The following is a 12,723-nucleotide window of genomic DNA, read 5'->3' as shown; positions in this document are numbered from 1 at the left end:
GAGACATTAGAAGATTCCAGAGACCCTAAAAACAGGGAGTAAGAATTACCTTGAGGGACTGAAGAAGAACCATGCCTATTTTGGAGATACATGTAAGCCATGGAAAATTTCGGGGGGAATTCCAGCATTTGATCAAGAGATAAGGAAGAGCCAAAGCTACCTACCATCTGGGAAGAGGTCCTTGATGAATGGAAAAACAAGTCTAATACTCCAAAAGGGTCCAGTCAGAAGCTGTAGTCCAGGCTTTTGCCATCACCACAATAATGTGCTTTCTGCCTATTTTTATGTCCTCCCCTGCAGCAGGAGCTATTCTCTGGTAAACTACAGTCCCAGAGACCCTACCAATTGGCTTTCAGCTAAGCTCGGCTGGTCAGAAGTGCCAAAAGGGAATAAGAGGGAGAGGAAGGGAGCCAGGTATTTCCCCCAACCCATTTCTCACTTAGCTCCTGGTGGCATTGTCATTGGAAATGCTGGTTTCTCCATGAGCCCATTCTCTGCCAGACAGCCTGATCCCAGGGCTGTTGAGGACCAACTCTTGGATTAGACCCTCCATTCTAGCAGTGGTAGAAACATTTCTGCTTGCTAATGTCTTATTTGCCTTGTTATTTGTCATGAGGTTGGCATTTTTTTCTTTCATATCTCCCCACCTATGCCTGCTCCCCTTTTTAAATTTTTCTTTGTTGAACTATATTGTGAGTTTTCTCTATTAACTAACTTTGCCTGAAAGCAATGTGTTTTAAAAATTAAAAACTGAATTAAAGATAATAAATTAAAAATAATAATAAAATTAAAAAATTAAATAAAACACTAGGGTTGGAGTAATAACATAGTGGGGAGTAAGGCATTTGCCTTGCACTACCGATCAGGTTTGATCCCCAGCATCTCATATGATGCTGAGTCTGCCAGGAGTAATTTCTGAGCACAAACACAGTAATCCCTGAGCACTTCTGGGTATGGCCCTAAAAACAACAACAACAACAACAACAAAAAAAAAAGAAATAAAAAATAAATAAAAACTCTGAAACTATATCATTCATGACTACTTAGATAACCCAGCTCCAAAGTAACATTTTTGCCTATGATAGAATTTTTCAGAATGGCTCTATAAATCTGGAAGATACTTATTCTTCTTATTAGACAATATCTGCCCAATATTTAAAATTAGGGGAAAGTGTAACCACAGTAAAAAATGATTTACCTGTAATTCCATCACTCTGAGAGAAAAGGTCCATAACCCATTTATTTTATTTACCTACAACTTTTTATGGCATTGCACATACATCCTGACATAAATACAATATTTTAGAACATAATCTATTATCATATTGTACACATTTCTATAAAATTGCCTATGAACATAAATCTTAAAATTCTTCGTGATCAGCCTCTTTCTAGTTGGTAATGTGAATTTTCACTTAAATTATTTACTTCTCTGGAGGGGGCAGGACATACCCTCCCATACTCAGGGGCTATTCCTGGCTCTGTGCTCGGAGAGATGCTTGATAGTTCTGGGAGGACCATAGATATGGTGGCAGGAGTTTGAAATGGGAGTTGCAGGATGCAAGGCAAGAAACTTAATTAACCTCTATACTATCTCTTATCCCCACTAACTTTTTGTTTTGTTTTGGGTCCCACCAGTGTTGCTCAGGGTGACTCCTCGCATTGTGTTCGGGGAATTATGTGTGGTGCTAGGAGAGCACCTTAACCCCTGCATTCTTTCTCTGGCCCCTGAAATGATTTTAAACACTTTCCATACTAGTGCGTCTGTATCTGTAGGAACAGTAATAACAGCAAATTCAAAGGCATCACACACCACTGTTGGGCTAGCCTGTGAGTTCAACCCACTGTGGACAATTCAATGTTTTTCACTTTATATTTACAGTATTGTGATAGGCATCCTTGGGGACAAATCTTGTCATCATTGCTGTGTAATATAGTTGAATAGAGGGGGAACAGCAAGAGCTAGTGAATAGGGGAATTTTCTGGGCTACCAAGGTGTTTTGTTTTGTGAGATGAAATGTAATGTCAAAGTTGGCATCCAGCTTGTCTTTGCTGTGATCAATTGCTCAGCACCAATTCCTGGCAATACAAATCCCCTCCCTCACCATAGTCTAACACCCTTCTGCAGAGGGAAAATAAGGAGCAGGCAATGCTTTCAATGTGGATGGAACCATCATTGCTTCATCAGGAAGATGAGACTAGAAACATTTATGAGAATGGCTGTGTGTACATGACTATGGTTTTAATCAGGAGACTTCAGCCATGAAGTTTTGAACTATTTTTCTTCCTTTCTTCACACACGTTTAGCTCCCACTGAAAGTTACTTTCTAAGTAAATTTCATTGTCCTCCAAGAAAGCATTTTAGAAGTGCTTTATGCAAAGAGGGTATCAGAAACAAAAATTTCAAGTTTCTGTATCTAACTTTCCCCTCAACATGACATTCACTGTTTCCAACTCCTTGGTGCTGCTGTCACTGCATAAGCCACCCAGAAGAAGGTCCTCTGGCCTTGATCTCCCAGATGAGGAAAAGGAAGAGAAAAAAATGACAAACTAAGATAATTCTTGATCTCTTGGCTGTCTTCGAACAACCAAGGAAAGAACACAATTCAGTTGTTGTTGTTGTTGTTTTATAATAAATCTTGCAGCTGAGGTTAACAACAGCAACACAAATTCAAGTTTGTTTAAATAAAAAAGAAAAAGCTTCTGGAGAGACCAGGTTCTGGTGAGACTGGTTCTGGTCAGTGCATAAGGCGCCAGGAAATCAGTTCACCTTTGATATTCCCTCTGCCTTCTTGCCACAGCTTCATTTGGAGACTGGCTCCCAATGGCCTCCAGCCATTCACATAGGTATCTGTATCCCTATTCAGAGTCAGGAAGGAAAGACAATTTCCCTACACAAAAATCCTTAGACAATGCAGGAACCATGCATTGTCTATTCCCCTGACAAAGGTCTGCTTGCATGCCATAGGCCCAAATGTGGTCACATGACCAGACCATGCTCAATCTCTATGGTAATGCTGTTTGGCCTCATTCAGTCCATGTTCCACTGATTTTGGCACCATGAATATCCCCTTCAAGGTGAAGGCACTCCATGGGAAAGAAGCAGATAGCCTACGTTGGAATCTCCTATCAAGGAGGGTGAAACAATACAGGGGAGGAGGGGCCATAATGAAAAGCAAAACTATGCAAAAAATATTTTTAAAAGTAATTCTAGGGGTGTGTATGTCCATCTACTTTGCTCCTCTCTCAAAATGGAAGTTGATGGGTTTGACATCAATTTTCAGCTCAAGGTTGAAGCATTCTGGTATACTGAGATGTTCTCTTGACCTATATATAAAACTCATTAGTAAGAACAGCTAAGAAATAAAGTTTTGTACAGATATTCCTCATAATGAGGTTCCAGTCTGATATATCCCACCTAAGTTGAAAATATCATTAGGTCCAAAATGTGTTTAATATCCCACTTAACCTAACTCAGCCCTGTCTATTTAAGATATACTCAAAACAGTCCCATCCAAGCCCTGCTAAAAGATACTACATATGTGCTACATATGTCCGACCCAGACAAAGGTCAAAATTCCAAATTCATAGGTCTTTTATTTTAGTACTTTCATAAAGTTAAAACATTTTTAAGATAAAAATTAAAAAAAAACCTTAAGTGGGTGGCCAAAATGATAGTACAGTGGGTAATGTGCTTGCCTTGCATGCAGCTGACCTGAGTTCAGTTTCCAGCATCCCATGGGATTCCCTCAAGTCTGCCAGGAGTCATTCTTGAGTGCAGAGCCAGGGATAAGCCCTGAGCATAGGAAAGTGTGTCCCTCTAAACAAAAAAAAGCAAGCACACAAAATTCTTAAAGTTGGAAACTGTCCGTGTACTATTTCATGGCTTCAGAACTAGCTGAGCTTAATGAAGCAAATTCCAAATACTTCACTGAGTATTTTAATACGTCACTGAGAAAGTGTCATAATTTCAAGTGCTCAGGGGAATTAAAATAGATATGTGCATCATTCCCTGGCATGTGCATGGACTGGGTGTTCTTGGAGAAAACTAAGTGAGAATCAGTCTCTTCTCTCTTATTCAAACCCTAGCTATAAGATGACACCCAGCTATTAACCCAAAACAAAGGCATTCCTTATCTTCTTTCCTTTAAACCTATCCCTTTGATATGTAAAAGTCCACTTGGATAACTTGACCTTCCCCCTCCTGGTGAATTGATATTGGTTTAATAAAGAAAGGTCGGTTTGGCTTAGCACGCTGAGAGAGATCACTAGGCAAGAAGCCACTGACTCCATAACTTTCTCCTCATTGGTTTGGCTTATTAATTCTTCACAACTACCTTCTTCAGACCTGTCCAATGGACTTGGGAATACAGTGTATGGGGTGATTTCACAACATGGGTATTGATTTTACACCTACCCTCCATGCCCACCTTGTAACGAATCAATGCTAGTGCTTTAATGTGTAGTAGTAAACATTCAAGCAAGAGTCACCAGAGGGTATATGCCAGCGTTCACTTGTTAAACAGATTCCATTTCAAAGAGCCAAGAGGGCAGCCAGTATTGCCCATGTTTGTCCTCAGAGCAAATGGATGATGCTACAGAGCTGTCAGAAAAACACCAGCCCCCTCAGACACACACATCCACAAGTCCTAACCCTGAATCACTCTGCCTTCTACAGACACTCAATCTCTGTACTCAATCTCTTGTCTCTTCAAGACACTCTACTACTACCAAATGGTCCTCCTCAACCTTTATTTGACCATATGTTTTTCTTGATGGCACCTCTCTGTCTATTACATAGCCGTGTATATTTGGGACAGACTAAGAGGCTCACATAAGCTAAGAAAAATAATAAAGATAGGCCATCCTCTCACTGTTGGGGAGAATCACTACCTTTGGATGCTCAGTGTCCCTCCTATCTTTTTTGGGAGGTTGGGCACTTGTGGTGTTCAGGTGGTTATTCCCAGCTCTATGTTCAGAAATTACTCCTGGAAGGCTCAGGGGACCATATGAAATGCTGGGGATTGAATCTAGGTAAGCCACGTGCAAGGCAAACGTCCTACCCACTGTGCATCCCTCCAGCCCCATCTTCTATCTTTTGATATACATATCTCCATTTAGATCACTTTAGACAAAAAACAAAATTATGCCATATGATTTGCTATGCTATGCAGTGAACCCAAGGCATCAGATGGGCAAGGCAAGTGCTAGATCTACCATTGAGCTGTATGACTGCCCTAACCATATGGTTTATTCGGTCTTCTTCAAGAAGCTGGTATCTCTCTAGACCAACTACATCCTTGCCATCATTGCACTGTCATTACATTTTAATATTGCCTGGTACAATATTTAGATGTACCATCATTTAATGAATTCTAGGGTGGAGGAGGTTGGGTCACTTCTAGTAATGTTCAGGGATCACTCCTGGCTCTGTAATCAGGGGTCACTCCTGGCAGTACTTAAGAAAAATATATGAAGTGCCAGAGATTGAACTGGGGTCAGAAGCATACAAGGCAAGCACCTTGTCACCTAATTCAATATCTGGGGAACACTTTTGAGGGTGTGCCTCTGTGCCCCAGCTGGAATCTTCTCCCCTTTTTTATGGTGTGGGGGGCAGTGAGCAACAATGAAACCTTAGGTCTCAGCATACACACTTCCCCACGCTTCAGAAATATCATCACAATACATGCACCCCATGAACTTCATCTGCAAATGCTCTTTCTTCCAGAAATTTGTTGCCTTTACTTTTCATTTTGTTCAGGGAGTGGGGCACTCCTGGAGCTGTTCAGGGAACCATATGCTCCACTCGGAATCAAACTAGCATCAGCAGCTTGCAAAAGCTTGTATTACTTCCCAGTCCTTTAATTTTTTTTATCAGACAAGTAACTGAGAAAAATGACTCTCATATTCAAGCTTTGTTGATTTCACTCTTACTTTATGTTGACTTGACCTCAACCTCCAAGTGAGTCACCGAAATTTGTACAAGACTCCCCAATGTAAGTCTTGCAATGCCTGGCCCCAGTAGCTAGACAAGACAAATAACTGTAAGAAAGAGAAAGGAAAATTCATGAGCAATTACTGATAAAGTCTACTCTGGGGGGCAGGGGATGAGGGGGAGAGAAAATGCAGGAAAGTTTGCATATAGACACAATTCTGCTCTTCAGATTAGCTGCCCAGACCAGGGAACAATAACATTCTGAACAGTTAGGTCTTTGCTAAATAGAAGCTTCAGGCTAAGAATCACAATTGCTATGTTGGGGTCGGGAAATTAGTACAGCAGATAGGGCTCTTGCCTTGCATGCAGCCAACCCGGTTCAATCCCCAACACCTTATATGTTCCCCCAAGCACCGCCATAAGAAATTATTGAATGCAGAGCCAGGAGTAACTCCTGGTGTGACCCAAAAAACAAACAATAACAAAAAGAATTACTTACCCAAATCTGACAGTTCATTTCAACATCACAATGACATTAGAAAGATCTCCACCACCACTCCACTTATGCTGAGAAACCCTGAGAAGCTGCATTATGTTCTTGAGACCACACAGCCTGTAGCCAGACCCCAGAAAGCAGGCTCAGATCTCTGCCTGCTGCTCTTTGTGTGCTACATGGCCTCTCTTTGGGGTCCAACACCCCTCCCCATGCCACTTAAAAGAGTTGTGCTCACAATTTTGCTCTTTCTCCTCTTACTTTCCCATCAGGCCATAGACAAGCCAATGAGGAACATTCGATATTTGGACCAGGAGATAATAAACCTCAAAAAAGACCTGAAACGCAGCCGGTGAGTTAGGCGTTGGGGAGGGAACAGACTTTGGGCAGTGCTCACCCATCCCAGAAGAGGAAGCAGTGGATGTACAGGAGGGGAATGTTTTAAGGGTTCTTGGTTCTTGGTTGTTCTTGGTTCTTGGTTGGATATTTCCTGAGTCTTTGACCAACAAACTCCCCAGTCTAGTGCTGGCCTGTTGCAGCCTGGAATCCCTTCTACCTTCTCTTCAAAAGGCCAGTGTCACTCCAGGGCATTGCCCTCTGCTCCAGAAGTCTTTCCCCTCTTCTGAAAGATGCTTTCTAAGCAGTGTTCAAGGTCCCAGGAATGCTCAGTCAACTGGGCCAGAGGTTCAGTGCTAGGGCCTGAGGAAGTGGATGTTATTTGGGACCTGTGCTGCAGGGAATTGACCAGCAAAGTCTTTCTCCAGGCTGGAGCAATAGATAGCACAATGGGAAGGGGCATCTGCCTTGCATATGACTGACCTGGATTTAATCCCCAGAACGTCATATGGTTCTTTAAATTCTGCAAGGAGTAATTCATGAATGTCGATCCAGGAGGAACCCCTGAGCATTGCCAGGTGTGGCCCTAAAACAAAATAAGTAAAATTTAAAAGAAAATTTAAAGTCTTGTTTGGGCCAGGAAGCACAGCGATAGGGTGTTTGCCTTGCATGTGGTGACCTGGGATGAACCTGGGTTTAATCCCCAGCATTCCACATGCCCCCCACCCCCCGCCTTCCAGGAGCAATTTCTGAGTGCAAAGCCAGGAGTAACTCATGAGCATCACTGTTTGTGGCCCAATCTTTCTCATCTTTTCACCTCTCTCTCTCTCTCTCTCTCTCTCTCTCTCTCTCTCTCTCTCTCTCTCTCTCTCTCTCTCACACACACACACACACACACACACACACACACACAAAGGCAGTCATGTTTGAAACCTATAAATTTATACTGAAAGCCATTGTATTCCAACAAAAAGAATAGCTATTTATAACTCACCTCTCCCTCACAATTTTGCATACTTTACTGTTCTTAGGATTATTTAATATTCTTGTATCTATTAAGTTTGTGTAACATTTTTGTATATGATATTGTATCTGCTGTTGTATCAGCTACCTCAAATCTCATGCTATATCCCTGGACATCGTGTTGGCAGTTCAAGGTCAAACAAGATGGGAAAAGAGCTCTAAATTTGGGCCTACTTTTCCCCACCCCCGAGAAGGTCATTTCAGTTCATACCTGGGAACATACAGTTCCAAATGACAAAGACCAAGGGTGTCAAACAGTCAAATGGTCTAAGGTGCCAGACTTAAGCTCTGCTTCTAAAAAATCATCAAGACAGGACCAGAGCAATAGCACAGAGGTAGGACATTTGCCTTGCTCACAGCCAACCAGGGATGGACCCAGGTTCGATTCCCAACACCTCATATGGCCCCCAAACCTGCCTGGAGCAATTTTTGAGTACAGAGCCAGGAGGAATCCCTGAGTGCTGCCAGGTGTGGTTCACCTCCCCCCAATCATCAAGATGAACCTCACATCAGTTTGGTAGACCAGAGATACCTGGCATCAGCTGATACATACTGTGACTTCTGCTTTGAGTTGACCAGGTAAACCTGTAACACCTGCAAGGTGCATTTATCAGGGATCTATGGCATCCCATCTGATCCCCTCGAGCACTATCAGGTGTAATCCCTGAGCACAGAACTCTGAGTTAATTCCTAAGAATGGTCAGGTGTGCTCCCTGCCCCTCCCCCCAAAAAAGAATTTTATAACCTCATCAGATGGTATCAGCCCATCATTGAAATGTTGCATCTGGCCAGAACCATCTGATCTTGAAGGAACCAGCCGCTGCTCCTTAAAGGACACACCCCACTTTCCAGAGGATCACATCAGGCAATGAAACCCTCACTAGAGGAACCAGTAGTATTGAAGACCACTCCTTAGCTAAGATGACTAAGATGCCACTTGTTGTCTGAAATCCATGTTATCTCTGATGCGACTTTTGCCCACCTGGAGCAAACACATTGATTCTTCTCCTAGATTTTTATTTAATATTTCAGCCCCTCTTATAATGTGATTGTACTATCCCTGGTTTCACGGCCAATTTTCCACGACGCTAAAATGAAGAAAAATCTAACAGCTTCTCCCCCTCGCCTGTTCCAACAGATGTTCAGTGTCGCTAAACACCAGGGTCCACACACACTCGCTGTGTTTCCTTTATGCAGAAGCTGACAATCGTGATAACTACCTGTACCTAGCACAGAGCTGCCTTGTGCAGCAGAGGTCATATTCCTTCCCAGGATTAAAAATATAAAATATATAGCTACGTGTTGGGTGAGGCTGCCCCAGGCACCACGTTTCTGATCCCTCATGTAGACAGGTCTAATGGAGAAGGGTAGTTTTGGAGAAACAATTCACACGCAGTCAGTTAAAATTTCATCAAAGTCTGCTTGCTTTTATTCCATGGTCTTTCTCTGCCATATGCTTTGCCTCATATATGCTTCTCTGCTAAGCTTTCTGCCCCCATTTTCTCTCTGCTTTTTGCTTCATGTGTCTCCTTCCCTCCCCACAAGCCAGCACCTTTTATTCTAAAACAGCCTGTCCCATCCCAGATGTAGGCGGTTCTGATCATCCAGGTGGGCTTAACATCTCCAAAGAAGAGGTTAGGGAAACAGGAAGTTGAGGCAGGGTTGCAATGATGGTGCTTTGATTTACATATAATATATGTATATATCAAACCTATGTTTTTAAGGATCATAAACATCTCTGCAAGTGACACAGCTGGAATGTGGAACCTGAAGCCACAATCCACTTACAACAGCCTTGAGTAAGGGGCTGGCCATGGCACATCAATAGTGATGAACGAACTTGCTTCCCTGGCATACCCCAATGGAGGGGAGACCATTGTGTCTGAGGTCACAAGTAGAAATCACAAAGGTGACTTGGGGACACGATATGTGGTGCCACTTTGTTCCTCCTTAGTCTCCCATGCTCATTCACTGTTGTTTTTTATTAAACTGTATTTACTGATTTTACAGGTGGTCGCCCAGATACATCAGGCATTAGAGTTCACGCTGAATAAACTATGCTGTGAACAAACACAAGATTCCCATCCTCAGTGAATAAGAGCTAAAGAGAGGGGCAGGATTGGGGTGTGTTGGATGTGTCCTTAGAAGAACAGAAAACAAGGTGCTGGGACAGGTTAATGAAGGGGAGCAAGGTGCTTCTTTGGCTCATATGGCTGAAGGTAAAATCTTTATGAAATCTCTGTCCTGTCAATAGAGGGGACCCTCTGACTAAAAGACCTTATGGGGGAAAGGCCCACCCATACAGAGCTGGGGAAGTGGCATAGGCAGGCATTTCTATGGGCAATTTGATGTTAAGTGCCAGAGTTGGTGCCAGTCGGAAATGATGAGAAAGAAGAGAGGCGGCCAGTGTGGTGAAAAGAAATGGAGGAAATGAGAGAGAGAGAGAGAGAGAGAGAAGGAGGGAGAGAGAGGGAGAGAGAGAGAGAGAGGAGGAGGAGGAGGAGGAGGAGGACAGGATTATGCAAGGCCTTGCATTCATAGTAAATGTTTGAAATTTAATCTCAAGACCACAAAAAAAAAAAAAAAAAACCTGATGTCTGAATGCAAGTGAGAGACCACTAATAAAGAGAACAATTTAGGTAATTTAGACAATCTCTAGGATTGCACCTGGTGATGTTCATGGGACCATATGTAGTGCCCAGGATCAAACCTGGGTTAGCCACACACAGGCAAGTACATCAACTACTGCACTATTTCTCTGGCATCCCTTTACAATACTCTTGGGGGGTTAGCTTGCCAACCCCAGAGCCTAACTAAAATGCTTTCCTAGTCCATCAAGACAGAGAACTTAACCGAAAATAGGATACTTTCATCATCTTATCCTATTCAACTTTATAAATGAAGTGTAAGAAGGAATGTTCACCTTGAAGTTGGCTATGTCTGAGCTGGGTGGAGTTAATTTCTTCCATCTTCTAAGACAAAAAGAGATGAAGCTAATAATTCAGTGAAAAGTTAGGTCCAGGATGGCAGCTATAGAGCATCAGGGGCAGCTCTGCCATTGCCTCCATCTGTGTTCAAGGCAGACATCACTAATGGATCACCACACTTCCTATTTGAACCTACGCTTGATCTCAAAACTCCTCTCACCAAGCACTTCTAGTGATTACCACTGTTTATAAGGATTATAATTTGTCTGTCACCTCCAAATTAGAAGACTCAGAAGACTTTGATATAATTAATACCTGTTAAGTCGATTTAAGGGTCTGCATAAAAGAGAACAGCAGTAGGAAGAGATTTGTTCAGATCACTTTTTGAGGAAGGCTGATTTTAATGGTGGTATTTAAGAGAGTTGGCAAACCTTCATGCTGACCTCAGGCATTCACTAACTGCCCTCAGTAGCTTTTACCCTTTCATCATTCAACACCAGGATTGTCACATCCATAGCCTCTAACCCAGAATGTCTTCCTCTGAAAGTTCAAGCCTGATTCATTCCACTGTCCCTTGCCCCAGACTGACCTTTGTCTTGATTTAAATCCCCAGAATTGTGGGAGATCAGGAATTTATAAGATGGACACCTGCTTGATTGAAGACAAAATAGACTTTTGAATTTCACCATATGAAACCATTCAAAGATCTTCATTTCCCTCCACCTCCCTTCTTATATTCCCCACCCCATCCACCCTGAAGCCAGTGGGTGGAGGTTAATGAATTCCTTATATGTTCCATAAAAGCAGACCCTAGGCTCCATCCAATACTGATAAACACAGCCTCACATGCAAAGGGCAGGTCACTGGTGCAGGCAAGAAAAAAACAAAACAAACAAAAACTGACTAATGTTAATTATATTTAACTTACTTTATTGATTGATTGGTTTGAGGGCCACACCTAGCATAACTCAGGGGTCACTCCTGGCTCCAAACTCAGAAATCACCCCTGGCTGGCTAGGGGGGGGGGGGTCATATGGAATGCCAGGAATCGAACCAGGTTCCTTCGAAGTCCACTGCATGTAAGGCAAATGCCCTCCTGCTGTGCTATTTCTCTGGTCTCAGTTAATTGTATTTTTATCATTCCAGTTTTATTTTTATTTTTTCTCTCTATTTCTGGTGTCTCTGCATGTCTTTGACACCTCTTACTAACTCGAGGTTCAGGGTAAGTTTTCTCTGTTTGCCTTGCTCTGCTCTCATGGAAGGCTAATTCTTTTTCTTTTTCTTTTTTTTTTTTTTTTTTTTTTTTTGGTTTTTGGGCCACACCCGGTGACACTCAGGGGTTACTCCTGGCTATGCGCTCAGAAGTCGCTCCTGGCTTGGGGGACCCATATGGGATGCCGGGGGATCGAACAGCGGTCCGTCCTAGGCTAGCGCAGGCAAGGCAGGCACCTTATCTCTAGCGCCACCGCCCGGCCCCTAATTCTTTTTCTTATGTTTAGGGATGCCTCTGCAGATGGCACAGGAGGAGACATGAGTTTTACTCAGAAGGTCCCATTTTCCAATGGAACCCAAAGACTTCTCCACTCCCTGGACCTTTTGTTACCTCAGGTTACACAACTTTTCCAAAAGTTCTTTCTCTGTGATAGACCATGTGTTCCCAAAAAGTTGGACTGGGAGAGCTCCTAAATTTCTGGGACTAAAAATTATTCTAACCCCAACTCTGCCCAATAGTATTTTGAGTGACTATGAGCGAATTCACTCTGTCAATCTCTGTTTCTTTATCTATGATCTAAGATTTACAAAACCAGTTTACACTGGTGTTGGGGCTTGTGAGACTGTAAATAAACAAAGGAAGGTATGAGGAGACCCATCAAAGAGAGATGCTGAGTTACTTTGGTTTGGAGGCTGCACATAGGGGTCCTTAGGGGTGACACCCAGCTCTGTGTTCTGGTGATGCTCCAGGGCTTGAGCTCAGAAGCACACAAAGAACTTTCCATACACTCAGACCG

General features: G+C 42.8%; 1 protein-coding gene across 1 annotated transcript in view; it reads left to right on the top strand.

Moving 5' to 3' along the window:
- The first annotated feature begins 3,060 nt into the window (after positions 1–3,060).
- Positions 3,061–12,723, top strand: part of CCDC60 (coiled-coil domain containing 60) — a 75,820-nt gene continuing 66,157 nt past the window's right edge. The window contains exons 1-2 of the mRNA XM_049787778.1: positions 3,061–3,078; positions 6,701–6,780. Of these exons, the coding sequence (XP_049643735.1) occupies positions 3,061–3,078; positions 6,701–6,780 (98 nt within the window). The remainder of the gene's footprint in view (positions 3,079–6,700; positions 6,781–12,723) is intronic.

This window comes from Suncus etruscus, chromosome 15, assembly GCF_024139225.1.
Source record: "Suncus etruscus isolate mSunEtr1 chromosome 15, mSunEtr1.pri.cur, whole genome shotgun sequence".
NCBI lineage: Eukaryota > Metazoa > Chordata > Mammalia > Eulipotyphla > Soricidae > Suncus > Suncus etruscus.
The sequence above is the reverse complement of the archived record's forward strand: the minus strand, read 5'-3'. Positions and strand labels throughout refer to the sequence as shown.